At 42.9% G+C, this 17,264-nt stretch overlaps 1 protein-coding gene across 2 annotated transcripts in view; it reads left to right on the top strand.

Moving 5' to 3' along the window:
* Nucleotides 1–236: 236 nt before the first annotated feature.
* LOC129821206 (aryl hydrocarbon receptor-like) overlaps nucleotides 237–17,264 on the top strand; it is a 48,922-nt gene continuing 31,894 nt past the window's right edge. For both annotated transcript variants that reach the window (XM_055878582.1, XM_055878584.1), the window contains exons 1-2: nucleotides 237–607; nucleotides 2,044–2,231. In XM_055878582.1, the coding sequence (XP_055734557.1) occupies nucleotides 567–607; nucleotides 2,044–2,231 (229 nt within the window). In that variant the 5' untranslated portion in view covers nucleotides 237–566. The remainder of the gene's footprint in view (nucleotides 608–2,043; nucleotides 2,232–17,264) is intronic.

The raw sequence follows: 17,264 nt of genomic DNA on the forward strand, positions 1-17,264 counted from the left end.
TATAACTTTAAACCGTCCCCTCGCCCCGACACGGGCGCGAACCAGGGACCCTCTGCACACATCAACGACGGTCGCCCACGAAGCACGGTCGTTACCCATCGCTCCACAAAGGCCACGGCCCTTGCAGAGCAAGGGGAAACCCTACTTAAGTCTCAGAGCAAGTGACGTAACTGATTGAAACACTACTAGCGCGTACCCGCTAACTAGCTAGCCATTTCACATCCGTTACAATTGCAACTTTAATACATTTTATCAATTTTAACGGAGGCAGTCTGGATGGCAATCTGAGCGCGCAACGATGCCATGCATCACCATGCATTTATAGACATTTGAATTATTCTCCCATCTCTATATCAGCGTACAGTTAAATGACAAAATATAAACTAAAAGTAGCACTGTTTGTTGTTTTTCGTTTAGATGTGGTTGGCCTCTCGCTAATGTGTTTACGTTCTTCATCTGAAGGATTAGTATAACAACATTTCTTGTGGGCTATATGTAGCTCGAAGGCAGCTGTTCGCTAATATCATTTTTTGGGAGATTCATCGGGCTTGCAATACAGCCACATCATGTATGCTGGACGTAAAAGGAGAAAACCAGTCCAGAGAGCGTAAGTACATCGTATTTCTATGAATTGAAAGGTATTTTTGCAAACAGAAATAGCGTAATGTTGTTAAGCCCTGCACCCATACCAGCTATCCTCTTTTAGCGCCCGTTGTAAGTAGGCCATCCATGACAGCTCGAAATAGATGTCATTTTGTCATCAATTGTGCAAACTTAAATAGCATATTTTAACCTGAGTTAAATTGATAAGTGGATGGCGCACGACAGGACAAATCAACTACTTCTAGTGCGCCCTGCAGGGCAGTGTAAGAAAGGCCTCGACCAGGCACTATAGCAGTTTATTTGACTATACGAGTATTCATTTGTTACAGAATATATAGGCTACCATAAATCAATAGTACAACATTTTCTGGATATCTAATGTGATCGTAATTCGATATTTAATTCGATTTCCCAGTAAGCTTAAAGTAGCATGCTCGCGAACGTTTCACTTGTCTTCCTAAATTATTGTTTTTGCATTTGTTATTTTGTTATCAGGTGTAGTCTACATTTACTTTTAACTTCATTGCATTATTTTTTATGTTTTAACCAAAGTCTATAACGAAGTCTTTAACTGTAAACATTGCATTTTGAAATAACGTGTTTACATCCACTTTAATGATGCAATTCTACCACAGCTGCAAATATGCGGCGCGATTTTATGTCAACACTACCTTCCGTTGGTTCTGGGTAAAAATGTTTGATGGAAACAAATGGGACAATGTCCAATGTTTGTGATGGAGGTACAGGTGCATAAGGCAAGCACTTTCAGATATTTAAGAGCAATTGCACCTTCCACCTGCTGGAATTCCTCACTGAAATAGAACCATTCCTCCGTCAAAATGCACTGTGCAAATTCATACAACAAATGGCTTTTTACTATTATTGCATTTCCATGTATAGCCTGTGTATTATTATTTTTGAAATAGGCCTATTTAGTAATTTACTAATTTAATACGGAAAATTGGCCTAACATGAATATAGTCCTAACATCTGTTTACATACATACGTCTTTGTTGAAGCAACATTGTTTGTTGTGAGTGGAGAATGTGTTGCTGTTCATGGTACAATGCCTGCAGTGCATTCAATGCTCTGGGGGCATTTATTGAAATTATTTGTTAAAGCATGAGTGGGTTGTTGGAGCACTACACATGATAACTCAAAGTGTATTAATTAACAATAAAAAACATTTTGTCATTCACACAAGGAAATTCATGTTTTTGTATTTTCCTTATGTGTTTTCATCATTTTAATGTTTCTCTAAAACATTTTTTTGAATTATTTGAATGATTTTTTTATTTCTACAAATTATAATTATAAAAAAATATTGATATTGGTAATCATTTTTAATAATGAACAACAATAATTATAATTTATCAGAAGACCTACCTATAATTTTCGGTAAAAATATTACGTTTAAATGAATGGTTTCTTCTCTCTCAGGGTGAAACAGCCCCCATCAGAGGGGGCCAAGTCGAACCCCTCCAAGCGCCACCGGGACCGTCTAAATGGAGAGCTGGAGAGACTGGCCAGCCTCCTGCCCTTCCCAGAGGAGGTCACCACCAGCCTGGACAAACTCTCCATCCTCCGCCTAAGTGTCAGCTACCTCCGAGCCAAGAACTTCTTCACTGGTAAGAAGTAGTCCACAAAGAATGCCCTTATTGCTCTTGAACTATTGATTGAATAGGGCCCTTAGTTTGAGGTCCTCAATCGAGTGCTTCCTGAAATGTAGTGCTTTCTGTGTAGACATAAGGATGCTCCTTGGATGCAAACAGGGGGCCACTGATCCCTCACTTTGTACAGAACAAGGGTGCGTTACCATAGCACAGGGCTACTACAGTATGTAGCTAAAGCCCATCCTAAAATTATGCTCTACTTAAACAGCATCAGAGCAGAGAGCTGACAGAGCAGTTAGCCTGAGCCCCTTTCAGCGTCTCTGTGCTGCCTTGCTGTCTTGCCTGTACACTAAGTAGTTGAACAGAGCAGTAATTGCTGTGCATCGCCGTGGGAAGCACTGTGTGGAGCCACTGTGACTTTCTAAACCTCCCCATTCATGCTCCCATCCCTATAACTGTTATGAAGATGTCAAAACAATAAAGCTCCTGAGTCTCTCATGTGGCCTGTGTTTCCCGATGCCTTCGAAGCACATATCAGCTGTGATGTGGAAGGAAAGAGCCCCAGCTGGAGCAGCAGCCAGCACATGATTTCATCCTGGAGAAGAAGAGGGGGCCTCAATATTTCATAGAGGCCCGTGACTCTGCCTGTATTTGGAGTTAAGGATGGAAGAGAAAGCAGGGGCTCCATTAAAAACCGAGAAGTGTGTGTGAGGGAACAAAAGAATTGCATGCAAGGAGGATGGATTTGTATTTTTTCTCTCCTATGTTGTGAGGGAAAGACACTGTTATTTTAGGCAGTGATCTTTTAAAGAGAATGCTGCAATGCGGGCGTTGGATGTACTCGAAGCATTAATAATTGAGAGAAACCTCAGAGTTTAAAGAATTTATGAAATGGAGGAAGAGCAATGTTTGTTTAAGAGTGTAGCTTTTTGAAATGGCTGTTTGGGGTGAGACGGACGGGATCCAAGGCTCGTGATACCAGTGTGTTGGGGGGAGATATTGCAAATGCGTAGTTTTTCCAGGTGTGAAGGGAGGGGGATGCCTTAAGTGCACATGTACAAATACTTTGCCGAGAGGGTTGGAGATGCCCTAAGGCAGGGTTTCCCAAACTCAGTCCTCGGGACCTCAAACGGGGGAATGTTTTGGTTTTTTGCCCTAACACTACACAGCTGATTCAAATAATCAACTTATCATCAAGCTTTGATAATTTGAATCAGCTGTGTAGTGGTTACGGCAAAAACCAAAACATGCACCCCGTGACCGAGTTTGGGAAACGCTGCCCGAAGGGGTGGGGGGGGGGGGTGAATCCAGACCAGACCTTAGTTATGGGATTATATCATCTATCGCTTTAATCAGTTGAAAAAGCCATATGAAAGTATTCTTACCTTGGTAAATCAAGTCATTTCTCGGGTCATCGAGGGGTTGATTAATCTCTGAAATTGCTTGACTTTGCTTGAATATGAAACATCATGATAGGTGCACTATAGGTTAACTGATTATTGTATTAGGGGTCTAACACGTCTTCAGCCTGTCAAAATATATTGTTGATATTGTATTTCAGCGTCACAGGCTAAAGCGTGCTGACAAGCCCTCTTATCTTTGTTGTGTAACTGCATTAGCGTAGTTCCTTCCTTGACAGTCAGTGATTCATTGCCGGTGTTCATGAAGTACATGACGAGAGAGTGAACCCTAACCTGCAGCGTTATCAACAGCATCAGCCGATCATGGCCCTTGCCTGCCTGCTTACTTGCCTGCCTGCAGGCCCATAGTCTCTCGCTATGTGTCTGTGTGTCTGTGTCCCACCATAATTTGTTGTATGTAAACAGACCAAATGCTGCTCTGTGTGCTGGGTTTAGGGTGGGTGGTTTATGGAGAGTTGGTTTAGCTCTTCATTACCATCCATGCGTCTGTATGGTGGCTAGTAGTCCATGTAGCCATCACCATCATTACCCAACTAATTGCTGTTAATGAATGAAGTCTACCTGCAGTTAATGCTGTGTAGTGTTGGTTTAGTAACAACCGGAGTGAACTAGCATTGTGCTATGGTAGGGACGCCATGTTCTGTATTTTTCTTTAATACCTCAGATGCCCTCTGTTGTATTTTGTTTATCTCGGCAGCAGGATGTGTGTGTTGTACCATAGTTCAATGTTGTTGCTGTGTGTGTAATTAAATGTCTTGTACAAGTTGAACAAAGCCTAGCAGAGCCCGTATAATCCGTCCGACAGTATTATCCATCCCAGCTGCCTCCTCTCACCCTTGTCTTTAGGCCTTCTTGCATCCCTCCTCTTCCAGCCTTAAAGGCAAAGTGCTGTCATAATGCAGTTTCTCCTGTTTTGTATCATATTGTACAACAGCTGATGAAACTAACAATGTAAAAGTGTTAAAAAATGTGATCAGTGTTAGTTTCTTGTTGAAAATGCAATATACACAGGACCTTCTAAGCAGCAGATTTGCATGAGCGGGAGTTTCGGCTTTCCATGGTGACAATACCATGCAGTAAATTGGTTAATAGACCAATAACAACGAGAGTTCCAAACCTCGCTGCCAATAACAGCTTGTTTTCAGTTTTCCCCTCACCACTCAAACCATCCCCAGGCAGTCCTAGCAAAATACTTGCTTGAGAAATAGTTTTTTGCTAAAAAGCAATTTTTTTCCCATTTTAATGGAACTCTATTACAGTATGGTACTTAATTGTTACCCCGAAATGATTTGATATTGATATAAAAACAGCTGCTTTCGGCCTTTAAGGAATAAGAGCAGGAGTGCCTAAAACCTAAAGCACCACCAGTAAATACCAAATGATTCTGTGTACAGTATGCATAGGCATTTCTCCCCTATAGACTAGGCCACAGCTTCTCTCACAGCTGTTGTTTGCATTTTTGATGGACTGGATGTGAAAATATTTGATGGTACATTAGGCACCATTCGGTTTGGTCTATGCTAATGTCTCAGATAAAGACAGTACTCTGTCCTGTTCCAAATTAAACATTTTATGTTCTGGGTGCTTAAGGGACCACACATACCGTACCAAATGTTGATCTGCCGTTGATCTGCCTTTCATTCGAGGTGGTGTGCTTTATGGATGACCTGCTGGTGGACGTCTCACTGACAACATTTTCCCACGATTCTACATGTAGAATCAGTTTGTGCTCGGTTTGCAAATTACAGCCAGCACTCTGTTCAGAGACGCTAAGTACCCTCGGCCGGCAAACGCTACCGGTGTGTCCGAGCCCTAAGTAGATTCCTTCTATCCTGTAACTGGACCAGGCGGGTGGCTACCCAGAGAGGCCTTGCCCCCTGTGCTTAGCTGGTTACAACTAGAGCAAACAACAATTCACTCCCAGGATTACCCGTACCCAGAATCTACACAACACAACCACCAGGAGCAGGGGCAGGTGTAATTTCATCACAGCGAAACATGGGAGGTTATAACATCCTAGTCTCAGATGGAAGGCAGCTTGGTGGTGTCTGTGTCCCAAATGGACCCTGGTCAAAGGTTGTGCACTATACATGGAATAGGGTGCCATTGGGGTGTCATCTCTGTGACACACCATGGTAGCCTCAGGTAATTTGGATTGTGTTTGAATGTCAACGTGTCCATTTAGAATGTGTTTCTGTATATTGTGTTATGCACGCACCCGTCAACTGCTGTTGATGGTAATATATTCTGCTAGATATTTACTGTAGCGTGAACACTAATGTAATACTGTCTTAGTTTTGCTGGTGGCTTTGTAAGTTTTCTTTTTCATTGATATTTCACCCTTGAGAATCAATGATATGCTTATTAGTCTGCTATTGTGCAATCTCCAACCCCCCCTCCTCCTCCCATCCCCCCCCGTGTGTGTTTGTGTGTGTGTGCGTGTGTGTGCACATGAGTCAGCATGTCAACTGCAATTCCACTCCCAAGTCTCCCTATATGTGGAATAGGGGAGGAAGTCATTCTGACATACATTAACAGGCACACATACTGGAGTCTCACACACACTATGGCTTCCCGCTGCTGTTATAAGAATGCAGCAATTAGAACTGTGTGTAAAGCTGTATAGCTTGTCTGAAAGAAGCCCTCTCAGAGCTCTGGCTCTGGGCTGTAATATGTTGTCAGTGTTTCCTCTGTTAATGGACCACTCCCGCTGTGATGGAGGTCCCCACACTAACAACCACAGACAAGCCAAGCTTCAGTTGTGTTTCTCTCTGGCTCGCTGTACCTTAGCACGGTGCAGCTCTTCATCCTGCCTGCCTGGCAGATGATGAACAAAAATGAGTACACAAATCAAATGCACTCATAATATTTTGAGCGGTGTAAATGGGAAAGCCCTTCATTTAGAAGGTATAATTAGAAGGCTGAACTGGAAGGCTGAATAACTCTGTTGACATAAAGTCAAGTGCATCGACCTCCAGCTTTATAAATAGACATCTGCGTTTTGTATGACACTATTTCACATAAGTACAACACAATGAAAATACACTTGCCCTAAATTTGTAACAACCATCTTTTCTTTCATTCCGTTGTTCCAACAAAGATGCCTCGGGGCCCCATGGGAGCGAGGTATGGCCCTTCTATTGTGAGGTGTTTTGTTGTAAAGACAGAGGGGTGAAAAGGGCCACCATGTCACCACGCGTTTCTCCTGCGAGGTGGGAAGTGGCCAGGCCCTCAGATAACTTAACTTATCCAATAAGAGCACTCATGGGATTCCTGGAAAAGCTGAGTTTACTTGCAAATAAACCAGGAGGCAGGACTGCCCTTTATTTTCATCCTTCCCACTGTTCATTTGCTTTCTGTTGCGGAACTTCCTCATCCTTAGGTAGCTGATCAAATCAAATCAAATTGTATTAGTCACATGTGCCGAATACAACAGGTGTAGACCTTACAGTGAAATGCTTACTTATGAGCCCCTAACCAACAGTGCAGTTTCAATAAATACGGATAAGAATAAGAGATAAAAGTAACAAGTAATTAAGAGTGGCAGTAGAAAATAAAATAACAATATATACAGGGGGGTACAGAGTCAATGTGTGGGGGCACCGGTTAGTTGAGGTAGTATGTACATGTAGGTAGAGTTAATTAAAGTGACCTAATCATAGATGACAACAGAGAGTGGCAGTGGTGTGGAGAGTGGGGGGGGGGGGGGGGGGGGGGGGGGGTGCAAATACTCTGGGTAGCCATTTGACTAGATGTTCAGGAGTCTTATGGCTTGCGGGTAGAAGCTGTTTAGAAGCCTCTTGGACCTATACTTGGCACTCCGTTACCGCTTGCCGTGTGGTAGCAGAGAGAACAGTCTATGACTAGGGTGGCTGGAGTCTTTGACAATTTTTAGGGCCTTCCTCTTACACCGCCTAGTATAGAGGTCCTGGGGGGCAGGAATCTTGGCCCCAGTGATGTACTGGGCCGTTCACACTACCCTCTATAGTGCCTTGCAGTCAGAGGCTGAGCAGTTGCCATACCAGGCAGTGATGCAACCAGTCAGGATGCTCTCATGGTGCAGCTGTAGAGCCTTTTGAGGATCTGAGGACCCGTGCCAAATCTTTTCAGTCTCCTGAGGGGGAATAGGTTTTGTCGTGCCCGCTTCACAACTGTCATTGTGTGCTTGGACCATGTTAGTTTGTTGTTGATGTGGACACCAAGGAACTTGATCAGGCCTACCACTGTTGTGTCATCGGCAAATTTAATGATGGTGTTGGAGTCGTGCCTGGCCGTGCAGTCATGATTGAACAGGGAGTACAGGAGGGGGCTGAGCACGCACCTCTGAGGGGCCCCTGTGTTGAGGATCAGCATGGCGGATGTGTTGTTACCTACCCTTACCGCCTGGGGGCGGCCCGTCAGGAAGTCCAGGACCCAGTTGCAGAGGGAGGTGTTTAGTCCCAGGGTCCTGAGCTTATCGATGAGCTTTGAGGGCACTATGGTGTTGAACGCTGAGCTGTAGTCAATGAATAGCATTTTCACATAGCTGTTCCTTTTGTCCAGGTGGGAAAGGGCAGTGTGGAGTGCAATAGAGACTGCATCATCTGTGAATCTGTTGGGGCGGTATGCAAATTGGAGTGGGTCTTGGGTTTCTGGGATGATGGTGTTGATGTGAGCCATGACAATTCTTTCAAAGCACTTCATGGCTACAGATGTGAATGCTACGTGTTGGGCACAGGCACTATGGTGTTCTGCTTAAAACATGTTGATGTATTACAGACTCTGACAGGGAGGGGTTGAAAATGTCAGTGAAGACACTTAGCTAGTTGGTCAGCGCATGCTCGCAGTACACGTCCTGGTAATCTGTCTGGCCCTGCAGCCTTGTGAATGTTGACCCGTCTAAAGGTCTTACTCACATCGGCTGCGGAGAGCTTGATCACACAGTCTTCCGGTACAGCTGGTGATCTCATGCATGTTTCAGAGTTATTTTCCTCGAAGCGAGCACAGAAGTAGTTTAGCTCGTCCGGTAGGCTTGTGTCACTAAGCAGCTCTCGGCTGTACTTCCCTTTGTAGTCTGTAATGGTTTGCAGGCCCTGCCACATCCGACGAGCGTCAGAGCCAGTGTAGTACGACTCAATCTTAGTCCTGATTTGATTGTATGCATCTTTGTATGCCTTCTCTATGCGTGGAGTATAGGTGGTCCAGAGTTCTTTTCCCTCTGGTTGCACATTTAACATGCTGATAGAAATTTGGTAAAACTGATTTAAGTTTCCCTGCATTAAAATCCCCGGCTACTAGGAGCGCCGCCTCTGGGTGAGCGTTTTCTTGTTTGCTTATGGCAGAATACAGCTCATTCAATGCCGTCTTAGTGCCAGCCTCTGACTGTGGTGGTATGTAAACAGTTACAAAGAATATAGATGAAAACTCTCTCGGTAGGTAATGTGGTCTGCAGCTTATTATGAAAAACACTCAGGCGAACAATAGCTCGAGACTACTTTAGATATCGCTCCCCAGCTGTTGTTTACAAAAAGACATAGACCACCGCCCCTTGTCTTACCAGACGCCGCTGTTCTATCCTGCCGGTACATCGTATAACCAGCCAGCTGTATGTTGATATTGTCGTCTTTAAGCCATGACTCCGTGAAGTATAAGATGTTACAGTTTTTAATGTCCCGTTGGTAGTTTAACCTCTCTTGGGTACGTGAGACGTTAGCGTCCCACCTCTTCAATAGCCAGTGAAACTGCTGGGCGCCAAATTCAAATACAGAAATACTCATTATAAAAATTCAGAAAACAAAACATATTTTACATAGGTTTAAAGATTAACTTCCAACCACGGTGTCAGATTTTAAAATGCTTTATGGCGAAAGCATACCTTAACGATTACTTGAGAATATAGCCCAGCAGAAAAATCATTACAAACAGTAACCAGCCAAGTAGAACAGTTACACAAGTCAGAAATAGAGATTAAAGTAATCCCTTACCTTTGATGATCTTCATATGGTTACACTCAGCAGACATTAATTTACTCAATAAATGTGCCTTTTGTTCGATAAAGTATCTTTATATCCAAAAACCTCCGTTTTGTTCGCGCAATTTCTTCAGTAATCCACAGGCTCAAACGCAGTCAAAACAGGCAGACAAAAAATCCGTAAAGTTTTGTTGTATCCGTAAAGTTCATAGAAACATGTCAAACGATGTTTATATTCAATCCTCAGGTTGTTTTTAGCCTAAATAATCGATCATATTTCAACCGGACAATAACGTCGTCTATTTAAAAGGTAAACAAGAAAGGCACTCTCTCTGTCTCGCGCATGAAAAAGCTCTGTGACACTTTAGGGTCCACTCATTCAGACTGCTCTTGCTTCCTAATTTTTCAGAATACAAGCCTGAAACAATTTCAGAAGACTGTTGACATCTAGTGGAAGGCATAGAAACTGCATTTTGAGTCCTAAGTCAATGGATACTGTAATGGCATTGAATAGAAAACTAGAAAACCACAAAAAAAACTACTTCCTGAATGGATTTTTCTCAGGTTTTCGCCTGCCAAATCAGTTCTGTTATACTCACAGACACTATTTTAACAGTTTTGGAAACTTTAGAGTGTTTTCTATCCAAATCTACCAGTTTCCTGCATATCATATCTTCTGGGCCCGAGAAGCAGGAAGTTTAATTTGGGCATGCATTTCATCCAAAATTCTGAATGCTGCCCCCTACCCTAGATAAGTTAATCTTCCCAATAACTCGTCCATTTTATTGTCCAAAGATTGCATGTTTGCTAGCAGAATTGATGGGAGTGGGGTTTTATCCGATCGCCTCTGACTTCTCAGAAGGCAGCCCGCCCTCTGGCCTCTCTTTCTCCGCCTCCTCTTCATGCAGATCACTGGGGTCGGGGCCTGTTCCCGAGGGAACTGTATATCCTCCGCCTCTGGCTCGTCAGAGTCGTGAAAGAAGAAAAAGGATTCTGCTACTCCGTGGTGAGTAATCGCAGTCCTGATGTCTAGAAGTTATTTTTGGTCAAAGGAGACAGTAGCGGCAACATTATGTACAAAAATAGTAAAGAAACTAGTTACAAACAACGCAGGTAAGCGAACAAAAACACAATCGGTTGGGGGCACGTATAACGTCTGCCTTCTGCTCCGGCGCCATATTACATCTGACCCAGTCCCCTTCAATGGAGTCATGTGCTTTTTGGTGTGAAGCTAACTAAGTAGTAGTTTTACCCAGAGGTTATTGCAGAGCGTCTGATTCTGAGAACATCCTGATAAAATGTTCTGATAGTTTGATTCTAACAACAAAATTGAGAGGTTAGGCCTAATGGCCACTGTGTGCAAATGGGACAGCTGTGCTGATGTTTAATGTTGTTCTTCTTTCAGTGCATTATTGGCATCATGGCCTACTTTAATACTCATAAATCTAAAATGGCATGTGCAATTTACACAACTCAACAAGTCCATATTTTCAGTTTCTTATCAAAAAGCTGCATCTTAAGACAGAGTGGGGGATATGCAGGTCCATTGTTTAGGATAACAGATGTAATCCAGTGATACTATTATAGGGGTATGGTTGTTATGATTGTAGTGCACTAAAACCTTTGGCATATGCTGTAAATATAGATTGAGATTAGAATGAATAATCCCTGTGGATTCTGAAAGGATTCTGATTGCTTTGGAGGGATGTTCGCCAGCATGTTCAGACTAATACTGGAATTAGCAAACAACTTTTGCTCCATGCATCACTACTCAACCACTAGTTTTAAAATCTTGTTTCATTTTCTTATCTTTCACCACAGAGAATAGGAAAAAAACGGTTTAGTAAGAATATCCCAACAAGGGTCTTTCTTGAACGACTCAATTAAGTGATAACAAAAGTTTTCTTATTGAGCTCATTGCTGTTGTCAACATAGGAACATGTTTTCACTGATGTTAAAGGCCTTACTCCCTAATGTCATCTCAGTTCTAGAATTAATGTCAACAGGGTTGGGTAGGTTACATTCTAAATGTAATCGGTTACAGTTACTAGTAACATAATCTGATTACTTTTTGATTAGTTTCCCCCAAGAGGCATTAGAAAAAGACAAAAAGGATCCATCAAATACATTTGGTGTAAGGGTCTGTGTGTAGCTGGTGCAGAGGAGTCAGGCGCAGGATAGCAGAGATGAGTAAATAAAAGCAAAGTCATCAAAATACAAGAGAATTACCAAGCCCACAATACAGACCACAATACAACAAACAATTACTAATAAACATACATGGGGAAACAGAGGGTTAAATAATGAACAGGTAATTGGGGAATTGAAACCAGGTGTGTAGGACAAAGACAAAACAAATGGAAAATGAAAAGTGGATCGGCGATGGCTAGAAGGCCGGTGACGTCGACCACCGAACGCCGCGCGAACAAGGAGAGGGACCGACTTCGGCGGAAGCCGTGACATTTGGTGTGTCATAATAATTGTCTCGGGCTTGTGGTCAGACTCGCTTTGGTGGAAGAAACTTAAACTTGGGCTTTTCATGAGTTGAATGTCATTGAGAAAACAGAAAGGTATCATAATGTAAACATTTCAATGTAAGGTCTACACCATGTGACAAATAAAATTTGATGTTTTCGCAAACATAACATTTTTAAGTAATCCAAGAAGTAATCATCTAGTTTTTCAAAAGTATCTATAATCTGATTACAATAATTTAACTGAAAATGTAACTGATTCACAAAATATTTAATCAGATTACATGTAACTGATTACATGAAATCAGTTACTCCTCAACATTGCCTTTAAGGCACCATTATCCTTTGGTTCAACATATACTGAACAAAAATATAAACGCAACACGCAACAATTTCAAAGATTTTACTGAATTACAGTTCATATAAGGAAATCAGTCAATTGAAAAAAATGTATTAGGCCCTAATCTATGTATTTCACATGACTGGGCAGGGGTGCAGGAATGGTTGAACCTTGGAGGGCATAGGCCCACCCACTTGGCAGCCAGTCCCTGGCAATCAGAATTAGTTTTTTCTCCACAAAAGGGCTTTATTACAGACGTAAATACTTCTCAGCATTGCCTGCTCCCAAGCGTTCTCACTACTTAGAAAAACATAATATTGTAGGGCTGCCCTCATTCCCTTTTCACAAGTAGTGAGTGGCATTACAAACAGACTATAATACACAAGTTAAATGTCTTATCTGTGATTAAATATTTTCCACACACGTAGCTACATGTAGCCTACTTTGACACCGGCTCCCCAAAATTTCCCACGCTTCCACACCGAATAGCCTGAAGCCACAGTGCTCTTCTCGCAGGATCTATTTCCCTACATGGGAGCATTGCGAACCGTAGGTTGGGATTTTTGACCAGGTTACACGTACATTGAACAGCACAGCAGCTTTTCGGTATGTTTTGTTATTTCTTTATAAAAAACATTGACGACAAAGTTGGCTCTTTTAAAATGGCGGTCAAAGGGAAAGAAAGATTGTTTCCCCCAATTTGTGGGCGTGGTTGAGGGGAATTCCTTCTTATGACATGAATTCCATCTCAGAGTATGGCTGAGAGAATGTCAAATTAATTATTCACAAGTTTCCATGTAGGTGTGCCAATATATCCAGTGGTGGAAAAAGTACCCAATTGTCATACTTGAGTAAAAGTAAAGATACCGCAATAGAAAATGACTCACATAAAAGTGAAAGTCACCCAGTAAAATACAACTTGAGTAAAAGTCTAAAAGTATTTGGTTTTAAATATATATTTATGTATCAAAAGTAAAAGTATAAATAATTTAGAATTGATTATATTATGCAAACCAGACGGCACAATTTAATAAACATTTTCTTTAGGAATTTCTTTAGGGCTCGTGGCGCAACGGTCTAAGGCACTGCATCTCAATGCAAGAAGCATCACTATAGTACCTGGTTTGAATCCAGGCTGTATCACATCCGGCCTTGATTGGGAGTCCCATAGGGTGGCGCACAATTGGCCCAGCGTCGTCCGGGTTTGGCCGGAGTAGGCTGTGATTGTAAATAAAAATTTGTTCTTCACTGACTTGTCTAGTTAAATAAAGCTAAAAAAATGTATAAAGTAGATGTTGTCAAAAATGTAAATAGTAAAGTACCGATACCCAAAAAAACTACTTAAGTAGTACTTGAAAGTATTTTTACTTAAGTATTTTACACCACTGATTATATCCAATGTAAAGGCAAGCTTAGAATGGCTTTAGTATATAAATAGGCACAGGCAGCAATACAAATTAACATGGACATGCAGACCTAGGACACATGTGTTATGCAACTCTTCATTGATCAGGACATAGCTATAGAAAATAAATAATGTATTGCAATATCCCCCATGACAATGGTATAGCTTTGTTGTATGCATACAATTCAAATTTGTGGTTAGACTAATTCTAATGCTATGGTTGTATGCTGCTGTATGTTGAATGTAAATGTGGAGATGCTCTTGTGTGAAACATGACATGGGGTTAAATATACATCAATCAAATCAAATGGATTTAGTCAGTGCTTTGCTTTTGCTTCACATGTCGCTATAGGCTACATCTGCACTGAAATGTGTCAACGTAATGCCATTATACACAGAGTGTGCAAAACATTAGGAACACTTTCCTAATATTGAGTTGCACCCCCTTTTGCTACAAGGTGTCGAAAGCATTCCACAGGGATGCTGGTCCATGTTGACTTCAATTCTTTCCCCAGTTGTGTCAAGTTGACTGGATATCCTTTGGGTGGTGGACCATTCCTGATACACACAAGAAACGGATCAGTGTGAAAAACCCAGCAGCGTTGCAGTTCTCACACTCAAACTGGTGCGCCTTGCACCTTCTACCATACCCCGTTCAAAGGCACTTCAATCTTTTGTCTTGCCCATTGACCCTCTGAATGCCGCACATACACAATCCATGTCTCAATTGTCTCAAGGCTTAGAAATATTTCTTTAACCCGTCTCCTCCCCTTCATCTATACTGATTGAAGTGGATTTAACAGGTGACATCAATAAGGGATCATAGCTTTCTCCTGGATTCACCTGGTCAGTCTATGTCACGGAAAGAGCAGGTGTTTCTTATGTTTTGTACACTCAGTGAATAATGCCAAGTCATAATTGTGTAAACAACCTTTAGTGTAATGAATATTCTATATATACTGCCACTGTGACAGGGCATGTATCCAAATCCTGTGAACAAGCTGGAAATAGTCACAAGTCGTTGTAGCATTTGGATGCAGATTTGTTACATAAGCTGCATGGCTGTTTAAAAAGTCTTGTGACATGTCATGATACTCATTGGCGTTGTTCAGTTCGGGTCGCAGAGGCTTTTTCAAGGACCCCCATACCTCCCTTCCCCCCTCCAGCCCCTCCCCCTCTCTGTCCGTCCTCTGCACTCAGATGAGGAAAAGGCAGAGCTCTCTCTCTTTCCGGGTTCCATGATCAGCAGTGGGTGATCCCTTCATCCCTCTCTTTCTCCTCCTCCCCCTCTTCCCCGTCTTCCCGAGCTAAGCCAACCCCCATCCCCCAGTCTGTCATGTGGCCTGGTGCATTGTGGAATGCAGTGCACCGAAGGGAAGGCATGGGCAATGGGTAATGACCGCCCCTCCAGCCCCTACCTCTGAATATGTGAACATGTGATCAGAACTCGGAGACAAATAGGCAGTGCAGGGTTTCGTGCTTACTGCCTGCATTAGCCACCGCGTGTTCTTGTTAACTTGTGTGTGTGTTTTGTGTATCCATGTGTATGTCAGTGGGTGCGGGGCTGTGTGCATCGTGTGTTCGTGCACAGCATTGTGTCGGGGCCGAGGGAGTTGAAATGTTCTATATTTGCTCCCACACAGTCAGAAAAAGAGGCCATTCACACAGTGCTAGAATAATTAACACACAGACATATGCACACCAATGTACAGTACTAGTCAAAGGTATGGACACCTACTCATTTAAGGGTTTTTCTTTATTTTTACTTTTTTATATATTGTAGAATAATAGTGAAGACATCAAAACTATGAAATAACACATACGGAAACATGTAACAACCAAAAAAGTGTTAAAAAAATTGATTCTTCAAAGTAGCCACCCTTTGCCTTGATGACAGCTTTGCACACTCTTGGCATTTTCTCAACCAGCTTCGCCTGGAATGCTTTTCCAACAGTTCCCACATATTCTGAGCACTTGTTTGCTGCTTTTCCTTCACTCTGCGGTCCAACTCATTCCAAACCATCTCAATTGGGTTGAGGTCGGGTGATTGTGGAGGCCAGGTCACCTGATGGAGAACTCCATCATTCTCCTTGGTCAAATAGCCCTTACACCGCCTGGAGGTGTGTTGGGTCATTGTCCTGTTGAAAAACAAATGGTAGCCCTTCTAAGCGCAAACCGGATGGGATGGCGTATCAATGCAGAATGCTATGGTAGCCATGCTGGTTAAGTGGGCCTTGAATTTGAAATAAATCACAGACAGTGTCACCAGCAAAGCACCCCAACACCATCACACCTCCTCCTCCATGCTTCATGGTGGGAACCACACATGCGGAGATCACCCGTTCACCTACTCTGCGTCTCACAAAGACACGGCGGTTGGAACCAAAAATCTCAAATTTGGACTCATCAGACCAAAGGACAGATTTCCACTGGTCTAATGTCCATGGCCCACAGATCCTAATCCAGGCACTTGTCCTCTCCCGTCTGTACTACTGCAACCCGCTGTTGGCTAGGCTCCCCGCTTGTGCCATCAAACCCCTGCAACTCCAGAACGCTGCAGCCCGCCTGGTTTTCAGCCTTCCCAAGTTCTCTCATGTCACACCGCTCCTTCGCACACTCCACTGGCTTCCAGTCAAAGCTCGCATCCACTAAAAGACCATGGTGCTTACCTATGAAACAGCAAGAGTAAGTGCTCCTCCCTACCTCAAACCCTATACCCCAACCTGAGCACTCCGTTCTGCCACCTCGGGTCTCTTGGCTCTCCCACCCCTGCGGGAGGGCAGCTTCGGCTTAGCCCAGTCCAAGCTCTTCTCTGTCCTGGCACCCCAATGGTGGAACCAGCTTCCCCCTGAAGCTAGGACAGCAGAGTCCCTGCCCATCTTCCGAAAACATCTGAAACCCTATCTCTTCAGACAGTATTTTAAATCATTTTCTTCACCCTCTCCCCCCTTCCCCCTTCTATGTTATTGAGGAAAAATGGACCTTCTATGCCTGTGATATTTGGTTGACCCACCTAGCTACCTTAAGATGAAGGCACTAACTGTACGTCGCTCTGGACAAGAGCGTCTGCTAAATTACTCAAATATAAATGTAATCTCTTCTTCTGGTAATGTTAGTCAACATTATGGGCAACTGGGCATTTTTATACATGACCCTAAGCATGATGGGATGTTTTAATTGCTTAATGAACTCTGGAACCACACCTGTGTGGAAGCACCTGCTTTCTATATACTTTGTATCCCTCATTTAACTCAAGTGTTTCCTTTATTTTGGCAGTTACCTGTATGTGCTGACACACACATTCTCTTTTTCTACGTCCCTCTCTTTCTCTGGCTCTGTTGTTCTAAACACAGCAATTCAGAAGCACAGACATGCGCGCTCACAGAAAGAGCTTGGTTGGTGTTAGCAGGGGTGGTTTGATTCGGGCAGCGATCCAAAGTAAATGTTAGCCTTGGCCT

The sequence above is a fragment of the Salvelinus fontinalis genome, chromosome 23, assembly GCF_029448725.1.
Source record: "Salvelinus fontinalis isolate EN_2023a chromosome 23, ASM2944872v1, whole genome shotgun sequence".
In the NCBI taxonomy this organism is placed as follows: domain Eukaryota; kingdom Metazoa; phylum Chordata; class Actinopteri; order Salmoniformes; family Salmonidae; genus Salvelinus; species Salvelinus fontinalis.